General features: G+C 36.6%; 1 protein-coding gene across 8 annotated transcripts in view; it reads right to left on the reverse strand.

The window, feature by feature from the left end:
- Positions 1-26,001, reverse strand: part of PTPRK (protein tyrosine phosphatase receptor type K) — a 482,252-nt gene that overhangs the window by 164,827 nt on the left and 291,424 nt on the right. For all 8 annotated transcript variants that reach the window (XM_036318388.1, XM_036318389.1, XM_036318391.1 and 5 more), the window contains exon 7: positions 17,426-17,719. In XM_036318388.1, the coding sequence (XP_036174281.1) occupies positions 17,426-17,719 (294 nt within the window). The remainder of the gene's footprint in view (positions 1-17,425; positions 17,720-26,001) is intronic.

Consider the following 26,001-nt stretch of genomic DNA (forward strand, 5'->3'; position numbering starts at 1 on the left):
GTCTAAGGTTATAAAAAAGGTATAACAGGTCTTTTTAGAAAAAGAGATCCCCATAAGAGAGCACAATTTTTTTAAAAAAATTCTCACTCGCGGATATATTTTATTGATGAATTTGAGAGAGAGAAACACAGATTAGTTGCCTCCCATACACACCCGACGGGGGATCTAATGGAAACCTAGGTATGTGTCCTGACTGGGAACCTAACCTGCTACTGTTTTGGGTGCACAGGACAATGCTCTAAACCACTGAACCACCCGGATAAGGCCAACTTTTTTAATTGCTTAGATTGTGCACTAGTGTTCATGGACAATGGCACACACATAACTGAAAAAAAATAATAACGCAAAGAAGTAAGCTATACGCTTCCAAGGAAAGCTCTCTCTCCTGCTCCCTTCCTCTCTCTCTAAAAGTCATTGTAAAACATTCCCTGGGTATAATGATATAGCTTATAAAGGAACAAGGAAGTAGGATGAATCTGAACTCAGGGCGAGAGTGAGGGTGGGGAAAGAAGGAAAGGGAAATGGAAAGAAAATAACACCTTAAGTAAAATGTTTCTTTCCTCAATACAGCTGATCCAAAGCCATTTCATCCAGCGTGTCACAACCTACTTATAGATCAACTGGGCTTGAGTGACGGAAATTTGCCCAGCCAGAAGTGATGCCGTATTTGTCAAAAAGATTGAGTTGTACTTTCATATTAGAACAAAAAAAATGGCAATGCATGATTATTGCCGCAAGCACGGGGTTGTTCGGGGGATAAAGCGAGCACCTTAACAGTAGGTAGTAATGGAAAATGTCTATCTCTTTGTTTCCTTGCAAGGTAGGCAGTTGTAATATGCTGTGTTATACTGCCAAATGATTTCTCACACCAGACTTCTTAAATATCACCTGTCCAAGCTGAGAATATATTTTTAACTGAAGGCCTCTGCACTGTTCCTTGCTAAAAACCACAATATACCAAAGGCTATATGGTCCCATGAAAATTAAAATATTAGGTACTATTTGTAACATAGAAGCTCTGTTCCACTGACCTGCCAAAGGCAGGAACATATTTATTCCTCTACTATTCAGATTTTTTATGATGGGTACATTAAAGTGCTGTCATTACACCCTCATTTTTTTAAAAGAAATATTTCTAACTCTAACAGAATTTCTGCATCAAATCAATTCTTGATTTTAAATTCAAGCTAATAGTAATATTAGCCAATTTCAACTTTATTGTTACAAAGATATGTATATACAGTATATTTGTGTCAAAACATATTTCCAAGAGCTTAGCAGATTTCCAAATCTGACACTTTTTCTCAGAGCCAGTTTCATCATACCAGTATAAGGTGATACTAACTCATTTTGTTGAAAGATAAAGGAATTGATTAACTGATTTTAAAATGCATTTTGATCATCTTTGCACTGAAATTGTAAACAACTAAATAGCTAATTACACTAAACAACAATTTGTAAAAAGCTTCATAGTTATTTATAAAATTATAAGCATAAAAATATGGAAACTGAAAGAAATAGTTACCAGCTAAAAAAAGTAGAAGTCCAAGAAACCTAGGCCTTATAATTTGCATTAAACGTAAATACTGAGGAATAATTGAAGGAATGAATTACTAAAAATTCTCCCCGTTTTTGTTTTAATAAGTTATTTGTAGAGTAATTTCCTTAAGGTGATATTTGTACTGCTGTATGAAAATTCAATCTCAGTCTTGCTGACATGCTTTTTGCTTTATAAGGACATTCCACTAAAACCTGACAGAGTCCACCACTTACTGTCTGTTCTTCACTTAAATACATAGGAGCTTTTTATCCCCTGCATTGGTGAAAATCCCTGGAAGTCTAGATATTTAAGTTTGTTCTACAAAGGCTTCTGACTTGATGGTGTAAACCAGTGGTCGGCAAACCGTGGCTCGTGAGCCCCATGTGGATCTTTGGCCCCTTGAGTGTGGCTCTTCCACAAAATACCACGTGTGGGTGCGCACATACAGTGCGAAGTTGGCTTAAAACTTTAAGTAAAGTTTATTAAGTTAATTTTAGGGAACGTTGTTGAGTGAAAGAAGATGTAGTGTCAAGGATTGAGAAAGGTATGTTGAGATAGTTTGGACATACAGAGAGGATGAACGAAAGGAGACAGACGAAACAAGTATACAAGACGAGTGTGAATGGGAGAGTTGCAAGGGGTCGACCTCAGCGAACGTACCTCAATCGAATTGAGGACGTTTTTAGCAAAGGCCAGCTTAGGAGTACCCTAATTAAGTTAATAACAATGTACCTACCTATATAGTTTAAGTTTAAAAAATTTGCCTCTCAAAAGAAATTTCAGTCGTTGTGCTGTTGATATTTGGCTCTGTTGACTAATGAGTTTGCCGACCACTGGTGTAAGGAATCAAACTAATTATTTGCACTCAAGTATAGAACTTGATATAAACGTGAAAAAAAATAAGTTTTTATACTTCAAAGTTCTAGTAAGATATCGGTACAACACTGTTTGTGTCATACTAGCACCCCAAAGAATGAGCTTTTAACCCCTAACATGCTCATGTGGTGCTGTGGCGATGCCTGGAGGAAACACTTTCCGCACAGGAGCGCTGCAAATCTGTGAACTGAGGTATCATGGGAGGGCAGAGAACAAGAGCAGAAAGAAGACAGAAGTGTAATCAAGACTTTAGCCTGTCCAAGTTCATCTAAGGTCAGCGGATGAAAACCAACACAAAGCCACATCTTGACTGTGCCCTTGACTCAATGCTAGGACCTGCCCATGATGGGGAACGCTGAAGATGCACCAATGAAGGTCACAATTTGAAAAACGAGTCCGATTTATAAAGCACATATTGAACATTTTTAATGAACTTGTAACTATAAAACAGCCATTATGTACTTTAAAGTAGTTTCTATGTAAAAACATTAACAGTTTCAGTAATGTGAACAGTTCATGCACTAAGATACCAATATATACAGCATAATTTTACCTCCACAGGAAAAAAAAAAGAGCATAATATATTAAGTGTGGTTGAGTGAATTTACTTGAATTTCTAATTCGAGGACAGCATACCCATGACTCCAGAAACATGAACAGCATGGTGATTAAACCCAAGGCTGTGTAAACTGTTCTCTATCCTCTCCACCGAACTGTAGACCCATGAATATAACTGCCTACCAAATAGCTCATTTCTAACGCTAACCATAGCTACTTCCAGTTTAATACTTGCCCCAGTGTTTTATTCTTTCAACTTAAAACCTGCCACTATTTCTTAATATTCCAAGCCAGAATTCACTTGCAATGTGTCACAAAATTCTACTGATTGCACCTCTCAAATCCCTTTCAACTCTGCCTCCTTATTGGAATTCTTATCTTCTCTGCTTCAGTTCAAGCACTGATCAATTTTTGCTTCGACTGATGTAGCAGCCTTCTAATCTCCCCGAAATCTTTCAATCCCTTTCCTAAACTACCGCTAGAGAATCACTCCTAAACACAAATCATTCCAAACACTTTAATGAAAAGAACTCAAACCAATTATTTTTTAAAATTCACTCCCGTAACAAAATATTTTCATGTATTAGTATAAAAAATTAACAATGACTGATGGGTGAGTAAAGTAGATGGTTAGGTGAACAGGTAGGTATGTGTTAAAGCAAAAGGTAAATTTCAGCAGTAGATTCATGGTGCTCGTAGCATCACTCATTCAGATTTCTGCATGTTTCTAATTTTAAAACTATCAATAAAAGTTATTTTTAAATAAAGTGGCTTATAGTTATGTCTAATATTTACTGTGGGCTACCTACATGCTAAGTAAGCATTTTACATGCATTTTACAAAAATTTACAGGAGATTTTTAACACTTTTAAAAAAACTGAGAAGGTGGTGAGGAAAGAAGCTCCAATTTGTAACATTTGCCAATTTCCATGCTGTAACACTCCCAAGACAGAATTAGAAGAGATGAATATTAGTGTATTATTATATAATATCTTCAACATACAGAGAAAATAAACTTTGCCTCAAGAATATGGGTAATGGTGCAATGTATGAAAATAATATAAGGAAGTTTTGAGTAGTTATTACATTTGTTTAAAATATAACTGATATCATTTGTATAATTATTTTTAATTATTACTTTTAATTATTTAACAACCAGTGGCAACATTCCTGAATACTTAACAATTCTTAGGTTTAGCACATCATAAATATCTCACATAGACCAGATTGGGCAGGTTTAATTATTGACCATCATTTTACAGATACCGATATGACACATTAGAGCAATGAGGTTACATTACTTGCTCAGTAGTAAGTATGAGAGCCAGCTTTCAATCTCCATTTTACTGACTCACGAACCTTAATTCATCACTGCCAATGCTAATGTTTTGCTGCTTGATGACATTCTACTCATACTTCAAGATTCCTTTGTGCTCCCATAGAGCCAAAAATCACAACCTATTCTACCACTTATTGGTCTAATTATTTACCTACATGCCTATCTTCTAACCTCTCTAGGCAGCTCAGCATAAAAATGCACAGAGGAAGCCTGAATTTGAATCTAAGACTTTTTACTAGTGCCTAGCACATAGTAAGTATCGATACATGCGAACTACTAGGACAATAGACATGGTTGAGTGGCTGGAAAGCAGTCTTCATCCTAGAATACCCAGCATTGAGGCAGCATGTAAAGGAAATCAAGAAAATGCAATATTAATTATAGTCGTGGTTTTCTCATCAAATAGCTGTTTAATACTGATCAAACTATTTCACTACAGAGACCAAGTGCCCAGGATGGTGATAAAAGGGGGAGTTGGATTTAATTATGAAGTACTTTCTTACACGAAAGCTGCATGATTGCATGCATGCCCTTGCTGATGCCATTAAGACAGAGTAATGGAACAGCATGTGCCAAGAACTTTTCAGCCATGTACATAAAAGATATATGCCTACCAGGTCATCCTCACTGAAGCATTTAAAATAGCCACTCATGGGAGGTAGTCCAAACTTTTAGTAACAGAAGAATGGTTAAACATATTCTAGTACTACATATGTCCAGTAGAACATAAAGTAACCATTAAAGGTGATTGTTAGGACATCCTGCAGAAACACAGGAAATGAGATATGATGGCAAGTAAAATAAGCAGAATATAATACTGTAATATCTTACATTCACAACATAAAGCAAAAACCACAGGCATCAGGAAAAATAACTGTAGTGTAATAAGTGCTTAAAAAAATCCATCTGCAAAATTTAGTGTAATGCTGCTATATATAATTTATATATATAAAAATGATTGGGGTGTTTGAGCTCTAATGAGCTCTTTATAAAATCTGGACCTTCAAGCAAGGGGCCTTCAGTTTAGGGGTGCTTAGCGCACCCTGGCACACTTCCTCCTCCTGAGCAGAGCAGAGCTTATTGTTCGAGCACACAGTACACACACATACATACGACACAGATTTCACCAGGAGAGAATGAGAAACATGAAAGGGAGTCGAAAAAATAATGATTCTGCTTTTTAGTACTCCTCAGTACCCCGTAATATAATTTTTAAGATGATATCCAAACAGCTAAAATTAATTGCAAAATTTTAAAAGAAAACCCAAATTGGTTTAATTAAGCTGAAAAAAATCAAATATTAATTGAATTCAAAGAGCTGACCTTTTCCCAAAGCAACGATTCATTGATGGAACTTGGCCTTAAAATAATGAGGTTTTCCCTCTGTGGACAGACAGTAAGCCAGAGTGAAGTAGGGGCAGACGTCAAAGGATTATTTAAGTCAGCTGGAAGGAGGATTCAGAGAAAAAGTTTTCTCCCTGTTGCTTTCAAATCAAGCAGCATTCTGTGTTCTATTGATTGACGTTATATGAGGTGGAGATACGGGGGGGAGGAGGGGACTTACTTAAGTAAAATTAAATACAATGATCATTCAGTTTCCACAGTCACTTGTTAGAAGGGGATCTACATGTTACGTAAGTTACTTGTTAATTTCACATTTTAAAAACAAGATAAATGAGCCCCGTTCTGTGTGGCTCGGTTGGTTAAGCATCATCCAGTCACTGAAAAGTCTTGGGATGGATTCCTGGTCAGGACACATGTCCAGGTTGTGGGCTCAATCCCCAGTCGGGGTGCATGTGGGAGGCAGGCGGCAGGGATTTAACTCTCACAGTGATATGTCTCTCCCTCTCCCCTTCCTCCCTCTCTAAGATCAATAAAAACACTTTTTAAAAAATAAATGAGAAAAATGTTGTCTTCTCTCCAACACCTAATGTCCAGCTCTACCATTGACTAGTAAGAATTCAAAATGCATTGACCAAATACTGAAGGAAAACAGGACCAAAGGAACATCTTCTCGTGAGTGAACAGCTATTGTTATTTTCATTTTGCAATTCATCCTTTTTTTATCTTTATTGCTGAATATATTACAGATGCCCCCCTTTTTCCTCATTGACCCCTTCATGACTTCAAGATACTCATCCAACAATCACAAGTTCATCAATATACCAATTTTTTTTAAATTATGTTGGGTTTTTCCTAAAAGCATTGTGCTTTAAAATGTCATTATATAAAGGTGGTAAAATGAAGAAAAGCTTAAGATAATGCTGTTTAGTATTGAAGAAATTATACCTTTAAGACATATTCTTAAACTTTCTATAGTGTAATAATTTACTGGGTGGCAAAAAAGAAGTTAAAAATTAATGCAGTATGTAAAAAAAGATTACTGCCATTTATATTTCAAAACTAGATATCCATTCCTTGATTCATGTGTATGAATCTTAGAGAAAACACTTCTAGCAAATCAATATAGTATAATTTCCATTAAACTTTACTATGAAATATGAGCAAGCACTTTAGGTGCTCTTGATTTATAGAAATACCTAATAATTAGAAGAGAAATTATTCTTACCTCCTATAATTACTGTCAAAATGGAGCTATCTATATTTATTTAATACATATATAAAGCAAAGCCTTGTTTTAACAATAAAGTATTACAGATTCACATGTAACATTAGAACAAAAATATGTTTGCTTATTTTAAGGGGTAGATGTTACATGATAAAATACAGTATCTGATTAAAAATGAAGTAGCTAACAAGTAAAGATAAAATTTTTTTCTGATTGTTTATTATTCCTTTATTGTGAAGGACTAGGTAGAGGTGGGAAATAACAACAAAGGCAGAGAATGAAAGATGAGCAGTTTAAACTCAAACTGCACTAATATGATTTGGCTGAGACAATTAAAATGGACATCACTCATGATTTCTAGGTCATGTCATATGTAGTGACAGTCAAATTTGCACAGATCTTGCTTGGGGTGATATAAAAGGCATGAATTTCTGCCCTTTTAAAGTTTTTAGGAGATTTACAAAGTTTAATAGAACTTACAGAACACTCAAAATTAGGATTCACTCCTAACTTTTATCTTGGAATATGTTTTTTTTTTTCCTCTCTGCATTTTATATGCAGGTTGGTGAAGAAGAAAAAGAGCAGGGGAGTCATCCCTCCAGCATTTATTAGTTATAATAAAGCGGTAACTTGTGGAAAGACAGTAAAGACCAAAAAAGTGGAACACTAAGATGATGATCCAGTCTTCAGATTTAGCTGAGAGTCAATTTAAATGATGAAAATAAGATACATCTTTATACACTACTAGAGGCCCAGTGCACAAAAATTTCTGCACTCGGGGGGGGGGGGGGGCGGAGAGGGGAAGGTCCCTCAGCCCGGCCTGTGCCCTCTTGCAGTCTGGGACCCCTCAGGGGATGACCACCTGCTGGCTTAGGCCTGCTCCCCGGGGGATTGGGCCTGAGCTGGCAATCAGACATTCCTCTGGCAGCCCGGGAGCCCTCGGGGGATGTCCACTTGCCAGCGGGGAGCAGGCCTAAGCTGCAGTCGGACATCCTTAGCGCTGCTGAGGAGGCAGGAGAGACTCCCATCACCACCGCTGTACTGGCAGCCATCAGCCTGGCTTGTGGCTGAGCAGAGCTCCCCCATGTGGGAGCACACTGACCACCAGAGAGCAGCTCCTGCATTGACCGTCTGCCCCCTGGTGGTCAGTGTGTGTCATAGTGACCAGTCATTCCCAGTCTTTCTGCTGTTAGGGTCAGTTTGCATATTACCCTTTTACTATATAGGATAGAGGCCTGGTGCACTGGCCAGCCTGGGTGAGGGGCTAATGGCTGTTTGCAGCTGGTCACACCCCCTTCAGGGTGGGGGTCCCACTTGGGTGCCTGGCCAGTTTGGGTGAGGGGCTGAGGGCCATTTTCAGGCTGGCCTGCAACTTAAGCTCCCAGCCTCTGCTTTTTTTTTAAATTCTGGGATTTATTTACCTTCTATAATTAAAACTCTGTTGCCTTCACTGGCGCTCCCAGCTCTGAGGCCGCAGCTGGCTGAAAGCAGATATCTGGGGTTTGTTTGGCTTCTATAATTGAAACTTTGTTGCTTTTGGAGCTGTTGCTTTCGGAGCTCAGAGCTGGGCCACGGCAGGCGGGGAACCCGGCCTCCTCCATCACTGGAGCAAGCAAGCCTCCTGCTCGCTTCAGCTGCGTGGCTGCCGGCCGCCATCTTTGTTGGCAGTTAATTTGCATATCTCGCTGATTAGCCAATGGGAAGCGTAGCGGAGGTACAGTTAATTACCCTTTTTGTCTTTTATTAGATAGGATTCTTTTTTTCCTTCAAGAAATTGTAGAGTGACCAACATTTTTCAAAAATGCTATTATAACTAAGATGGGTCTGGATAAGTGAGTTTAAGAATAATCATGAATCTGTACTCCTGCTCAAGAAAATGTGATTGCACTGGGGGGCTGGGGAGGCACAGATGCAATTAAAGAATTTTCTTTCCTATCCCAAAGTAAAGAAAATCCTATATAATAAAAGCCTAATATGCTAAGTGTCCGGTTGTCCATTCAACCAATCAAAGCATAATAAGCTAATGATATGCTAAGACCACTCAAACGCTTGCTATGACGTGACTGACTACTGGGGGCAGACAGCCGACCGGTAGACCAGTTGCTATGACGGGCACTGACCACCAAGGGGCAGACACTCCAACTAGTAGGTTAGCTTGCTGCTGGGGTCCGGCTGATCGGGACTGAGTGAGATGGACCAGACACGCCAGGGAGCCCTCCCGCGATCACTCCCCGGCTGGCCAACCTCCTGCGTCCCTCCCCAGCCCCAATCGTGCACCAGTGCCCCCTTACAATCCAGGCTGAGGTACACCCCCCCCCCCCCCCAGAGTGCATGAATTTCATGCACTGGGCCTGTAGTAAATTATAATTTAACCAAGGGGAGAAAAACAAGGGTGTGACAACTGAAAACAGAGGTAGATTCTCTGGGTAAAAAAGAGGAAGAAAATCAAGGACAAGCCTATGCACTGGTGTAAGCACAATGGCACACTCAGAGAAGCCGGAAACTCACGGGTTTAGTCCCTGGAACTCATCTCTACATTCAACTCATCCCTTAGTGTTCCCTATCTAGATCTATAGCATTTTTATTCTATCTAGGTCACTTTCTACTTCAGACACTCTTCAGTTATTATCACTTAATATATTATTTTTTATTTCTACTTTCTGATATTAAAAAAAAGACCTAGGACCAGAGGAAAAATCTAGGACACTTAATGGGATTGATGCTATTATTCAAATCATTTCCACCTGTCAGCTTTATTGTAGTATGCAAAATTCAATAAAAACAAACGAAGCCAATAAAAAGAGTATCTAATGATATCGTTAACAGACTCAGCATGTGGTAAAGTACTACAGATAAAATTGTTTCATTTTTACTGGTTAACAAATGCTTTCTAGCAACCAAGTAAATTACAAGACAATTATGAGCTCAAAGCAACCCAACTCTATTTAATAAACTTAATTACACAGCTACTAAAGATATTCCCTATAAGGAAACGTTCCATGGACTGCATATATGGTTAACTAGACATCCCTTTCAGAGGTTAAAAAAAAAAAGGAACAGAAAAGGTAGGTGGAAAGATGATGTTCATATTTGTTCAACTTCATGAGTCTTATGCTGGGAGGTCCTAGATCATTAGCAGAGTTAATAGAAATTAATTATATTATATCTCCACCCCCCAAAATGGAAATTTAGAATATGTGCCCCATAGAAATTTAAAACATTTCTATAATCCACAAACCCCAAGAGAATTCAAATAAACCAAACAAGTTATTTTGATGATTTAAAGTAAAATATGAATTATATTTAATACCGCCATCTGGCATATAGTTTCACTATGTGTTGGTAGACAGGAAAAAGGTAAATCATCCTAATGGTGACAACAGGCTAAACATTGTTTAATGCATTGTTTCATAGTTAAGAAATCAGGGATAAGTCTGTGGGTTCATTCAACAGAAGTGTTAACCCCGCTCTATTCAGAAAACAAGGTTAATACTGCATTCAAGCATATTACTTGAGAAAACAAACTTTTGGTCAGAAATTTTCCTTCTCATTTCTGAATTTACAGAGCACTTTGTATTTTTATTATATCACTTATTATGTTTTTGATATTACGGTTCTAACACTAGAGTGTCCCTTACTGATGAGTGGGAATCCTGTCATACTAATGTTGTATCTTCTGCTGTCCTAAGCATGACAATGTAGACAACGTTCACCTCAATAAATTTATAAAATAAATACATCTCATCAAATACACAGTAGCTCTTGAATTTCTCTGCAATTTTTCCTAATTTTTCCTCTAAAATAATGTATTGTACAATGGGTTTTGCATAAATATTACTGACATTGGAAAATGTAGATATTTTTAAAACAAAAGTAACTCAACCAATAAAGTTAGATCACCTAAAAAAATGACTTTAAAATCCTTTAATGACAGGAACTTTCTTGATTATTAGGAATGACAATATTTGCCAGGAATGTCAAATTGCCTGTTTTTGATGGAAAATGAGCGAGACATGCTGTAGAGAAGATGACAGCCAGCATACTTTAAAATTTTTCATAGCATGTTTTCTTAGTCTCCCTGCCCCCCGGTCTTTCCTTAGCTCAAACTCATCCTCCACAGAAATGGGGCGATCCTTTATATAGGCGAATCTGGTCATGTTGATCTGTTTCTTTAAAACAAGAGGAGAGCAGCCTGGACATGCCAGACCTGGCCACATCCCACCTGTAGCCTCGGTCCCACCACAGCTCAGAGATAGCCAATGCCTCATCTGTGTTCAGAACCCCAAATCAGCAGCAATACTTACTACTGGGCTCACCATGTGGGTTCTTCTGATTTTAATTTATTTTCTATTCTTTTCTGCCTTAAAAACTCACTGCTAATTTTTAAGATGCAGCTTAAAAGGCATCCTTTCCTGGCCACAGCTTATCTAAACACTCCCTTAAAGAACAGCTTCTTCCTCTAGATTCTGTCACTTTGCATTTTGCTCTTTGTTGATGGGTCTGGCCCTGGTGATTACTAGCGGCCTAAGTGCAAGGCATTGCTTGCATAACTTTGAAGACCTAGTACTTAGCCCAGTGCCGTTATCAAAGGAAGAAACCAATAAATGATTTTACTAAATAAATAAATGTCTTTCAAACTGAGATATTCTTGATAGAATCTGAAAAAAAAACTGAGCTATTACTCACCAAAAGAAAAATCTAAAAAATAATTTTACATGTTTAGATTTTATGAAAATTAAAGAACTGCTTTCCATTGCTTTTCTTATAGCTTTTTATTGGTTATTTCTAATTTTAAAATAATAGCATTTCTTTTTAAAATTCTTGCTCAAAACCAATAAAGAAGCCATATGAAGACCATATATATAAGAAATTAACACACTTAAGCAAGTTTTTAAATAAGTATTGATATAAGCCTTCAATTGAAAACAGAGATGTCAGCCTTACACTGGAAACCAAACCAATTCTTACAAAAGTTGTTTATTTTGTTTTAACCTCATGGCTGAGCTTCAATGATACCTAGTCTTTATGATTGATAACTATCTTGGACCACAGTAAAAATCAATATATAGTTCCATTTTGCTGATGAAGTTGTAGCCATAAGGCCAAAATTCAATTCCTCACCTAGTGGTTTCTGGTCTATGACTGAGTTTTGTTTCTTTTTCCTTCCATTTTGAACTTAGGAGAGAAAAAATGCATTTTTAGTAAATGTTTACGTGTAAAATAAGACACTCTCCTTTGGACTGCTTCATAGATTTACATGTTTCACTGAAAATTGCCAAGAGCATCAAACCTCAATATAAGGACAGAAAGTAGTTTTCCCAACTGTATAAATATATCACATCCTGGACAACCTGAACTCTTGACCTTCCCCGTGAGGGAGATGCTGCTCAAATGTCAGTTAATCATAGCACAGCACCACAATGGGTTACCCAGAAGGAGAAGGCAATTTAAAAGAGCAATTTTAACATGCAATTGCCAAAGCATGTGATGCAGACTATTTCGGAGGATGGCATATTTTATTTCCATTTAATAAGAGAAAGAGAAACTATATTTTCTTAGCTTCAATACCAGATGGTATACCCAGGGGAAACAGACAGACTCACACACACTCACACACTCACACACACACACGCACGCACAAGCATACGTTCTTTGATTGTTTAATGGAGTTTTTGAATTATTTCCCATTTAAGACAACTTCACATTTATACTTTCATTAAAATTTATAAAATTCTTGAAGAAGCATTATGTGAATACCATGGGTCGGGCTGAAAGCTCTGACTGAAAGCATCAAACCCCCAGGTGCACAGAGAAGCAGGAGGCAAGCATCGGTGGCTACAGCCCCCACAGACTGCAGTGGCCACCTGGCCTAACTTGAGAGACCCTGAAGCAGGTAATTTCACTCACCAAATGATTTTAATGCGCTTTAGAAAGAAAACAAAACAAAGACAAGAAAAGCATTGGCAACTAGGTGTGACATTTTCAGATAAGGATACATTAAAACATTTTTTAACACTTCTTTGACTGTTTAAAATATTTAACTTGAGTTTTAAGCACATTAATAAATTGTGCTTTCAATAAAGGTGAAGTTAAAGACATCAAACTATGTTTTTGAGGGAATAAGTTAACCATGCAGGTATGATTTATAAAAATGTATGTCCCTCCCAGATTTGTATGTTGTACTTTCATTTATTCATGAAAGAAAAAAGAAATCACCTATAGTAGGGGGAATGGAAAAAAATTCAGGCTTATCAAGTAAAAGCCCATTTTCAGAAAATGGGTTTGAGCCAAAGCTGCTGAGTTGTCTAACATGAGACAAGTCTTGTCTATTTTTCCTGAGTCTCACTTTCACGAGCTACAAAATTAGATAATAATATATGTAATTCACAGGATTGGTTGGAAAATAAAATATGATAAATTAACTTCATATGCTAATTATAAAGCAGTATTAATCAATACTTAACTATGAAAATCTACATCAATGTGTTAAAATACAAAATTTCCTCATTGACACACATACATAAAACCATTTAATTAACTTGCTGTACAATTATGTATAGACAGATTTCTGCCAAGAAAATAAATATACTATTGTCAGAAATAAAATTTCATTGGCTTAAATACATTAAAATGGAAAACTTAACATAGTAAATTATAATTAATGTACTTTTTGATTGGTATTTTATAGCAAAATATTCTCCCTCTGTGCTACACCAAAATAAAATAAGAATGTTGCAGAGGCAGAAAATAATCATCATATATTTGTTATCTCAAGAAATTCATGTGAAATTGGTATCAGACACAAACACAGCAAAGATTTTATACTTATTACTAGAGGCCCGATGCACAAAATTCGTGCAAGAGTAGGCCTCACAGCCCAGCTGCCTCAGCCCTCGCAGCCCTGGCTTCATTGGGAAGCAGTCCAGATGGTCATTCCGCTGTTCGGCTGTTCAATCGATTTGCATATTACACTTTTATTATTATAGACTAGAGGCCCAGTGCACACAAAATTGTGCACGGTTAGGGTCCCTAGGCCTAGCCTGGCCTCTGTCACATGGCCTCTGCTGCCCTGCAATGCTATGTGAAGCTCCCCGCCCCAGCACGCTCTGCGATGCTCCCGGCCCCTCAACTGCTCTGTGAGGCTCCCCCACCCCTCAACTGCTTTGCGAAGCTTTCTACCGTCCTGTGAAGCTCACCACTGGATGCTCCGCAACGCTCCGCGCCCCGCGACTGCTTCGCGAAATCGCTGCCGCCTGAGTGACTGCTCTGCTAAGCTCACGGCAACCCTGCGAAGCAGCCCACCACCACTGCTCAACAGTCCCCAGTCCCGCCCCGCCGCTAGGCCCCTCTCATGGTGAGCAGTTCGGGGGCCGGGGGTGGGGGCCGAGAGGTGCTCCATGCACTTCATGGTGACCGGTCGCCCGTTCGGTCCTGATGGCACCTAGATCTTTATATATATTAGGATTAGGCTTCCTGGTGGTCTAACATGTAGGGCGTATCAAAATAGTCAACATTTATTCAATCACCTGATATTAATGGTAAAACACTGCAACTACACTCTGGCATTCTCCCTGCCTTGGTTAAAATGAAATGAGTTACAGAACTAGTACTCAGAGCTTGCGCAAGTTAGTACAATTAGATGGAAACTGATCCAAAGGCTATACTTGGGTTTTCAGAGGAATCATTTCCCCAAATTAGAAAGAATTTCATTTTTTTGCTTTTCAAAAGGATGTTTTAATTTTGAAGTAATGCATGTTCATTAAAAAAAAAAACAACAACAACAACCACACAGCTTCACTAATAATGACTATAAGAGCAATAATAATGGCTATGTTTTACGTAACCCTCCCTACATGCCAGCCCTTGTGATAAGGGCTTGCATGCATGAAAACACAACCATTTCAGGAAGAATTTTTAAGCTTTTGAAATCTATACTAAATATCAGGTAATAGCATAGTTAGTATAAGTTGTGTTCTATTTTCTTGTTATAGGACACCAGGCTGAGGCCAAGGTAAGTCCTGGTAAGTCTGAGGAATCTTATATTTGGAGGAAAGGATATGGATCTTGAAGAAGGGAAGTAGATGGACATTGTAATGTTAATCAACACTGACTCTGTATTTAGATATTTAATGTTTATCAGTTATATTCAACTTCTGCTTTTCAAAAATTGTTTGAGTTAATACAATATATGCTTTCATAAGCTTTCCCTCCATTTCTACAATTGAGCAAGATTAGTAGGCAATCCTTTTAAAATAGTAACCCCAAATTCTTTCAAATCTATAATGTATGTAAATATCTAGTCTACAAGCACTTTTTACTATAAAAATCTGTATCAAACACAACTTATGAGGACATTAATAAATTAACAAACATGAGACTAAGACTTACCACATGTGATAGTTTTAAAAACAAATAAACTCTCTACAGCTGAAATGAAAACTAAGAGTGAGCCTGATACCACTGTATACTACAGAGCCCACAAATTAAATATTCCTCAAATAAAGAATTAGAGAAAAAAAAAACAATATAGTTCCAAAATGTCAAGACATTTTTACATTTAAAAAAAGTTACGTGGGCATGTTATTTTCACTCTATTCCCTCCTACACAGGTAAGATTAATCTTAAAAATACCTCAAAACACTTTTCTAGTCAATATTTTTATTGCATTTCAATATGCATTTTAATTTCAGTTCAATATGGATTCTGAACATAAGCATTCAATGAGGATTAGTCAGTGCTCATTAACATGCTGGCATCCACTTAATACAGAAGACCTAGCTTTAAAACAAAATCCCATTGACTGGCAATCTCCATTGGCCCTCACATCAATAACCAATGTCCAATCATTCCCAAGTTAAACAAAAATTACATTATTATCAGCAATACACTGTGTGATACTGTTAATTTTTAATTGTCTATTTTGATGAAAATAAAATAAAAATAAGAAGGCAAATGTGATATTTAGAAGTTTGAGCCCAGGACATCAAGAGGCAGACTCCTGGCACAGCAGAATTACCACTATGGTTCTACTTCGTAAACAGCTATAAAAATTTAATGTAGAAACAGGTAATTTTTATTTGAAAGTGTGTAGGTTCCTTTGTAAAATGAACCCCATTGTTCATTGTTTCCTGTTGGCATGGAATATTAACTTCGAAAGACAGAATGAGCTACTTCTCAACTTCAAAACTGTCTCCTCTTTACATCATTCCTCTGACTAGTTGAGCCTGTGGCGAACATGTCTCCCCCTTAGAAAGTTCATCTACTACAATGAGAACAATATGCCATATTTCCTAGAATGAAAGGACACAGCGGTACAGATATTCTGTAAAGCAAATTGTGTGATTTAGTTGGACCATGGAAATGTGCACTGCCTTCTGAGTTAAGCTGCTTTTCAATCACAGGAATAATTAGAAAATTAGTAGAATCTTTATCTAAATCTCAGACTAATGATTGAGACTAATGACTGAGCAGTTAAACTTCCTATTTGTGAAAACCTTTCAATATAAACATAATATATGTTAATATATAAAATTAAGCCAGATTAAAAAAATATTTAAGGATGGCAGTATAAAAAGTGATTTCATGGGTTTTATTTTGACTTGATATCAGTATTCTTGGTGGATAGCCCCAAAATATTGTAAATGCTAAACAGATGTTCAAGAAACACAAGACATTGTATAAACATTTGAGTTTTCATAGATCCTCACAGTCTTCTTTTTCAATTTTCAGAATTAAGAGCATTAAATTTTCAAGACACATAGATTCATGCACTAACTCTGCAGGTGTTTCAACATAATGCTTGATAGAATAAAAAATGTCTTTCATCTAAACTATGTTCAATAACAAAATAAAGAGTGCAATGAAAAATATAATCTAATAACTAAGAGGATTAAATTTTTCAGTGGCTTTTAATAAATAGCTAACAATTTCTTCCACTATAACAGCATGGTAGAATGAGGAACTATGATTCATGTTATATATTGCTTTTTATTCTTTCTTTGTGTTTTCTCCATATGTTATTATTTTCACCACTGTTTCAGGCATAGGAAGTGTATTCTGTAGCTGTTCACTTAATCCTCAACAAGTGAATTTTCTGAATCAAAGGGCTGGCCACTGAAACTTGGTTCAGAGGAACACTTCTTATATTATCAGATATGCCTCTGCAATGGTTGAGGAAGACAATGTCCACACCATAGGAGGGCATTTAGCATATGCTTGAAATGCCAAGGCTTGCTCTCAATTCTTTCACCTGTGTCTATCAGAGATTTGGGGGTGAATATAAGCAAACTGAGCAAAATTACCATACAAGAAAAGATTATGGATACAAAATAATACTGAATAATGTAGAGAAAGACTCCCACTGCTCCAAAATCAGTCAAATTATGACGGAACCAAAGCTACAATTTACCAAATTCACTGAAACTCTTCGAATAGTGTGATCATATCACGTGCCAAATAATTAGAACTTTCAATATTGTATGTATATTATATGTTTTATGCAAGATGTAGCCACTAGGCAGAGTGGCCTGCTACTCAGTGTTACCTGCACATTTGGTTCTGGTGATCAGCGGAGGTCCTGGGAGCCCCGTTCCACCTTCACCAGGTCTGGTAAGTAGAACGCGGATCTCGTATTCAGTGTCTGGATCCAAATGCCATAACTTATAGGTTGGAGCATTGACTGCGTGGGTTTCTGTCCAGGAACCTGATGTCATCCTGTACTCCACTTCTTTCAAGATAATGGGACCATCGCCAATGATGGAGTTGGCATTTAGCTGGATCAGCAAATATGTAGGCCCAACACCAAGCAACTGGGGAGGAGCAATGGGTCTTGGTGGTTCTAGGAGAGAGGAATGTGTAATGTAATTAGTAAAAATCCAAAAGACTATAATACATACAAAATATATGAATGGCCCTCAAAGCCTAAAGGCTTAATAATTTATTCATAATAATGTATATGTTTATAAATACATACATAAAAAAACTAGGGCATGAGTGGTCCCACATCTGTACTTCTAAAGAGCAAATACTTTCACAGATGGAATATGATGCATTACAAGTTTCCTCTTATTAAAATCATGCCTCTCCAGGCAATAAACTTACAAAAGGATAGTAAACAAGTGAAATAAAGAAAAAAAAATATTTAGAAATGGCTAGCTCTGATTAGCTAACGGAGTGATCTTTGACCTTCTTGAGGCCCTAAGACCTTTACAAATCTTCAAATTAATGAATACTCCTCTTACTCATTATTTCATTCCTGAAACATGGCTGTGTGGTGTGTGTTTTCTTGCTCTGGTTCTTACGTCTGATGAAATAAGGAGGAAGGCACAGCAATGCAGAAATCAGAAGCTAATCCATGTACTGACTCCTTTCCACATCCCCACCTTAGAGTCTAATGAACTAAAATTCACACTGAGGCAAAATCACAAATCACTACAGATCACTGGCCTTGGGAAGTAGCATGGATTAAGGCAATGCATCAAATATTAAACTCAAATGTTAAAGGTACACCACAATTTAATTTTTGATAGCTTAGATATTTTGCTGGAAACATTATTTCAATGTCTGAACTTATAGAAATGGTGAATAATGAATTAGAACACTTTTTCCTTATTTAATAACAATGTAGCTGAAATCTGATACTGGACTTTATGAGGGCCTTCACAAAGCTACCTCTGTCCATGCTATGTCATGAAGACATTCTAACTACTACTTTTGGAACAACACTTCCAAAAGCCAAAAGGCTTTAAAGAAAAGTGTTAATCTAAATAAAGTTTCAACTGCCTTAAAATTGCATTAAAGATTTCCTTTTAAGACTGAAAGCCAATCTAGAAAACCTCCGGAACTCTTTTGACTCAATACAAGACAAGCAGCTAAAGAGAAAAATTGGAAATATATCTGAACAGATATTTCTCCAAAGAAGACGGACATGAGAAGCACAAGAAAAGGTGCTCAACATCATTAGACTCAAGGATGGGTAAAAGAAAAAAGTCCAACAATAACAAGTGTTGGTGAGGACATGGAAGAGACTGGTGAGACTGAAGTGGTGCAGTTGCTGTAGAAAGCAAAGAGCTCCTTTAAGTGAAACCTAGGGTTACCTCACGTTGCACTAATTGCACTCTTCAGTGTCTATCCAGGAAAAAAGGAATGTTGTATCCACAATAACATCAATGAATATAGTATTTTTTTGCAATAAAAAACAATAAAAATGTCCAATATTTAGAACTGTTGGATAAACAAAAAGTAGCACATCCACACAATGGAATGTGGCTCAGTCATAAAAACAAATGAGATTCTGACACGACCTGCAAATCTTTATAGAAAGTAGGTGGTGGCTGCCAGGAGCTGGGCAGTGAGGGAATGGAGAGTGACTGCTAATGTTTACAGGGTTTTGTTTTTAGGGTGATGAGCATGTTCTAAAATTGACTGTGGTGATGGTTGCATAATTCTAATAATACTAGAAACCACCAAATATCTAAATATACTAGAAATCACTGGAAACGGATGGATTTTGTGGTGTGAAATTTCTCTCCATAAAGATGCTAACAATATTGTTAAAAAAGAAAAAGCAAATCATATAGGAGAGATAGTGAATGCAACTGTACAATATGCTCCCCGTAGGGGTAAATGGAGAAGATACATATAGAGGAAAGTTAAGGACAGCCAGTGTTTTTCAAACTGGATTTTCTATTTTAATGAAAATGCATGTTTGGAAACAGATACAATGCAAAAAAGCCTATAAGCAGGTTTATTTTCTGATACAGATTGAGATGAAGTAAGCATTTTCAGTTGTAGCCCTTAAACCTTAATTGTATAAAAGCATAGTTTCCACCTTACGTACACCTAAGTTACAAACATCCTTAGCATACGGGGTAAGACTAGCCGGCTACATCTCTACACTGGCAAGTCTTTTTTAAGATTTTTCCTCCAAAAGCCACTGTTCTCAAAACTGCCTGGTACTGGCACAAGAACAGGCATATAGATCAATGGAATAGCATAGAGAGCCCAGAAATCGGCCTGAACCACTATGCTCAATTAATATTTGGCAAAGGAGGCAAGAACATACAATGGAGTCAAGACAGTCTCTTCAATAAATGGTGTTAGGAAAATGGGACAGATACATGCAAAAATATGAAACTAGACCACCAACTTACACCATACACAAAAATAAACTCAAAATGGATAAAGGACTTAAATGTAAGACGGGAAACCATAAAAATACTAGAGGAATCCAAAGGCAACAAAATCTCAGACATATGCTGAAGCAATTTCTTCACCGATACACCTCCTAGGGCACTTGAAACTAAAGAGAAATTGAACAAATGGGACTACATCAAAATAAAAAGCTTCTGCACAGCAAAAGACACTATCGAGAAAACAAGAAGAAAACCCACTGCATGGGAAAACATATTTGCCAATGTTATCACTGATAAGGGTTTAATCTGCAACATTTATAGGGAACTTATACAACTCAACAAAAGGAAGATAAACAATCCAATCAAAAAATGGGCAAAGGCCCTAAATAGACACTTTTCAAAAGAGAACATTCAGAAAGCCAAGAGACATATGAAAACATGCTCAAAGTCACTAATCATCTGAAAGATGCAAATCAAAACAACAATGAGGTACCATCTCACACCTGTCAGAATGGCTATCATCAACACATCAACAAACGACAAGTGCTGGAGAGGATGTGGAGAAAAAGGAACATTCGTGCACTGCTGGTGGGAATGCAGACTGGTGCAGCCACTATGGAAGACAGTATGAGTTTCCTCAAAAAACTAAAAATGGAACTCCCATTTGAACCTGAGATCCCACTTCTAGGAATATATCCCAAGAAACCAGAAATACCAATCAGAAAGGATATATGCACCCCCATGTTCATAGCAACACAATTTACCATAGCTAAGATTTGGAAACAGCCTAAGTGCCCATCAACAGATGAGTGGATTAGAAAACTGTGGTACATCTACACAATGGAATACTATGCTGCTGTAAAAAAGAAGGAACTCTTACCATTTGCAACAGCATGGATGGAACTGGAGAGCATTATGCTAAGTGAAATAAGCCAGCCAATGAAAGAAAAATACCACATGATCTCACTCATTTATGGATAATAAAGACCATTATAAACTGATGAACAAAAATAGATACAGAGGCTGAGAAGCATCTAACAGATTGTCCAACTACAGCGGGAAAGCCAGGGAGGGTTGGGGGGCAGGAGAGGGGCGTAAGAGATCAACCAAAGGACTTATATGCATGCATATAAGCATAACCAATGGACACAAGACACTGGGGGATAGGGGAGGCCAGGGAAGGTCAAGGGGGAAAATAAAAAGGAGACGTATGTACTAGTCTTTGTAATATTTTAAGCAATAAAACAAAATTAAAAAACAAAAAAAACAAAAAATTAAAAATAAAATGCTATCTGGATGAAAAAAAAAAGATTTTCCCTCCAAAATTTATGATAAATATTTATTCAGTAACTACTAATTGCTAGGCTGTTTTCCACATTGAGCATTCACATAATAAGGCCAGGGAGACACAGTCACAATAAAGCAACAAATTCATTATTTTATTATTTTTTCAAGTTAATTATTAAAAATTGAGAGTTAATGTAGAAAACAAATAGATGCTGTCATTAAGAATAACAAATTAGAGTGAGGGTGTATTTAGTAACAGCAATTTTTTTAAAAAAATCCAAAATCCATTGAAGAGTATTCATTTATTCCCATCATTAATTATGACCATTATGGCAATGCTTTCAAACTAGTTATTGGTAGTACCATATGAATTTGTCCTTCACATTGCTCACATTTAAAGTGAAAGCAAAACTTTCATCAAATAACATAGGTGCTATATAAACTGTTTATGTTCAGAATTATTTTTATTAAAAAAGTAGTTCTTAATACCTGATTGATAAAATTTAAATATAACATTTGTACGTTATTGTTTGAAATTTTTTTCAACAATATACTCAAACTTGGCCTGGCCAGTGTGGCTCAGTGGTTGAGTATTGACCTATGAACCAGGAGGTCATGGTTCAATTCCAGGTCAGGACACATTCCCAGGTTGAAGGCTCGATCCCCAGTGGGAGGCATGCAGGTGGCAGCCGATCAATGAGTCTCTCTCATCATTGATGTTTCTATCTCTGTCTCCCTCTACCTTCCTCTCTGAAATCAATTTTAAAAATATTCAAAATTATGCAGAGGATGCCGATTTCCAATTTCACAACTGACTTCATTTGAGAAGTTACAAAAGAAAAAGATTAAATAAAACAAAAAATGCTTCAAATTTTTAATTTTTTATCATCTGAAGTAGCAAAGAGCTAGACATTTCATATAATGAAATTTTACCAGTTTAGCATCATTCAATATTTTAATATACAAAAGTTTCGGTAGACAGAAAGAAAAAATTGACATACTTTCTAAAGTTTACACTAAAATTAAACTGAATAGAGACATGTACATAATAGAAAAATGCAAAGGTATTTCCAGACTATTTAAATGTTCTACATATTGTAAGCAGTCTGCATCTTACAAGAAAACTGAGTTTCCTCATATGTGCAATGCTCGTGTTCATTCCACATTGCTTAGATACCAACTAACTTAAATAGGAAATAATGCTAAATTCATAGCTTACTGGGGCCCTACCCCAGAGCAGCAATGCCTCACATGACAGCTGAACAACAACATGAAGAGGTCTGGTATTTAGCATGATGAAATGATTTGTCCAATTAATTATAAGTAACAAAACTAGGTTCATCTATAAGTTTATGGGTATTCTGACTTGACCTAATGACTATATATATTGAATGAGAAATCTCACCCATCAAAACCAAGTACAGACGTCGTCATGGAAAATGGAAAAACAAAAGACCAGCAGAAGAGGGCAGGGAGAGGAAAAACGGGGAAAAGCTACAATAAAACATTACAAAGAAGAGAAAAACTGAAGAGTAATATTTCTTCTAGCATGTCTATCTTTAAGAAAATGACATGTAACAGAACACAAAGCTTAAAGTCAGGAGATCTAGTTTCAAAAAATGCATGTACACATAGCTGGGTAAACCTGAATATGTCATTTAACTTCTTGGCATTACAATTTCTTCCTTGGAAAACTATGCATTGTTTTAACAATTTTAAAAGACTCCCTATTTCTAAATACATCAAGAAACCCTATATTTAATGCAAATTTATTTTATTTGTTTTTGCCAGAGTGCATAAATATTAAAACCAAAAATTAATATTCAACATGAGTGTTTTTTGTATATGAAGAAATGAGTTTTACGTAATGAGGTTCTTGGCCTGAAGTAGGGCAACAATTCACTCTGGTCAGTTTTACATCTCATTTGTTATGGTCAAGCCAACACAAGTCCAGTAATCACAGCAGTAACGTCGTATTTGGAAATATGGCAATATTCAGAGAGACTTAGAAGTATATACCTTGATTAACAGCATAATTATAAGAAGTGAAACCTAGCATTAATGAGATTAATATATCACTACATATTAAATTTTTTATGTTGAAGGTAAAAAGTAGCTCATATTAGCATATGTATTTCGGTTTGGGGCCCTTGAGAACAAGAAGGCTTATTTATAAAATATCTATTCATTTCAATAAATTATGTATGAATTTTAAACAGTTAGCAAATGAACATGTAATTGTTCTGCAGCAATATTAATATTCTTCATAACTAATACACTACCAAACCCAGAGGTATGGTGCGAATAAATCCCAAATGTACACTAGGTATCAACTGAAGTATGCAATACCCCCAATACAAGATAAACCATGCCGATGTTACATAATAACTTCCAATTAATGACTTCTATTCATTATTCTAGAGCTAAACAGTATCAAATTGCAATTATACATTCGAATTAGTTATTTGTTTTTATTTCGCATGGTTTTAAAAAGTGTATTGAAGTCACAAATCATTACGAAAGTATATTCTTACCCAACTATTACCATTACAAATGCTATTTTACACATATGTGTCACATATCAAAATGCAGTTCATAACTAAAATGCAAAAAAGAAACAGAAGCCACAAAGCCAGAGAAAAGTTAACAAAGTAAATATCAAGAACAATGACACTTCTACAATCATCTAAACAAATAAATAAACTAGATACCTCTCAATCCGATCTCCTTCCAAATTGTTTCTTCTACTTGTCAAAGAGGACTTAACAAAAACTATCTCCAGGTTAACTCTCCCACTATAGAAGCAGGCAATAATACTGGTTTTGTCTCTTATGACTGCTTTAACATTCGCAAATCTGGTTCCTTATAAACAACAGAAATTTATTCCCTCAAGATTCTGGGCTCCAGAAGTTCAAAGTCAGTAACACTGGGTCGAAATCAACATGGCAGCAGGCCATGCTTTCTCCAAAGACTCTAGGGTTTGAGAATTAACTCCTGGCTTCCAATGTCTGCAGGTTGCTGCTGTTCCTTAGTTTGTTGCCACATCACTTGAATCTCTCATTGCTCACACTGCCTTCTCCTCTTCCCAAATTTCCCTCTACCTTCACTTATAATGACACTCGTGATTGCATTTGCACATATAGACGATCCAAGATACTCTCCCCTCTCAAGACCATTTTTCCAGATGAAGTGATAGTCATGGGTTCCAGGGATGAGGACCTGGTATCTTTGGGGCCATTTTTCAGCCTATCGTAGATGGGGACTAGGATGTCATCCGCCCCCTGAAAAACCTCTCAGATCCACCTTCTCTTCAGTTAGTAGTAAGCTTGTGAGTGGAAAAAGATATACACAAAGAAACAAAAAAAACCTCACCTAGGAAGGTTTCCCAAGGCAATAGAAATCATAAAAGAGCTATAACAACTTATGATTCTACACTGTCTTTGGGAGCGGGGAGGTGAAAGTAGAGATGATGAAAATTATTAATCACAGTGGCTACAGGAGTCAATGCTCTCTTACCATAGCTAAATTCCTACCAAAAACAAAACCAACGAACAAAACAGTATTAGAATATTTGTCTTAGAGATGGATATTTTCTTATTTGCTGTCGTCTGTGTACTTAAATTAATGGGTCACCTCAAAAGCAGTGTTACTCTATTTCCTTATCATTCCCTTCATTAAAATTTTCATCCAGTTCCAGGTAAAAAGAAAATTTATTAGTTCATGTTCATGTTGTTTAATTTTCTTGTCACGTTTTAAATGTTGAGGTAAAGGGGACTTGCCATTAGGGATTGAGAGAAGGCAGGATGGCATCCGTGTACCAAACAATTCAAGCGTTTACGTATCAGCTTCCCTATGATATTTGTAAATGATTTTAAATTATGCCTCAAAAAGAGAATGATACAAGTTAAAGGTCCTCAAGTCTTTCAAGAAATTGGGAATAATAACACTGAGGAATAGGAAGATGGTCTTTCCTCCCATAAGAAATGGAAAGCAGGTTATAGAAATTAGAAGCACTTTCTGTAGGCATTTTATATCATATATAAAAGAACATAATTTGTTACATTTTTCCTTATGCTAAAACATAAAGTACACATTTTATTTTTATTTTTAAGTCTATTTTTATTGATTTCAGAGAGGAAGGAGAGGGAGGGAGAGCTAGAAACATCGATGAGAGAGACTCATTGATCGGCTGCCTTCTCCACACCCCACACTGGGGATGGAGCCCGCCACCTGAGCATGTGCCCTGACTGGGGACTGAACTGTGACCTTCTGGTTCACAGGTCGATGCTCAACCACTGAGCGATGCTGGCCGGGCTAAAGTACATATTTTAAAACTTTTAAATTTATTTAACAAGGCTTCTCCTGCACCCACATTTTATGAACTTTGTAACACAGATATATTTTTGAGAATAGTAATAGTTCTTTCATGATTTTCACTCAGTTATTTTTCTGATACTTCAGATTTCCAGTCCTATCAAATTCCCCAAGCAGTCAAGTACCACTCCATTCAATCCTCTGGCTACCATCTCATAATTTTTCCTCATATCAATAATGTGCTCAGTAAATTTCATAAATTATCTTTCAGATAAATTAGTATTTTAATTGTTTAAACACTTGTACATTAATAGATATTTTAAGTCAAGGACTATTTTTTTTAATTTAACATAGTAAAATCCCTTTTTATATCCAACAATACAAT

This window comes from Myotis myotis, unplaced genomic scaffold (genome assembly GCF_014108235.1).
Source record: "Myotis myotis isolate mMyoMyo1 unplaced genomic scaffold, mMyoMyo1.p scaffold_m19_p_7, whole genome shotgun sequence".
NCBI lineage: Eukaryota > Metazoa > Chordata > Mammalia > Chiroptera > Vespertilionidae > Myotis > Myotis myotis.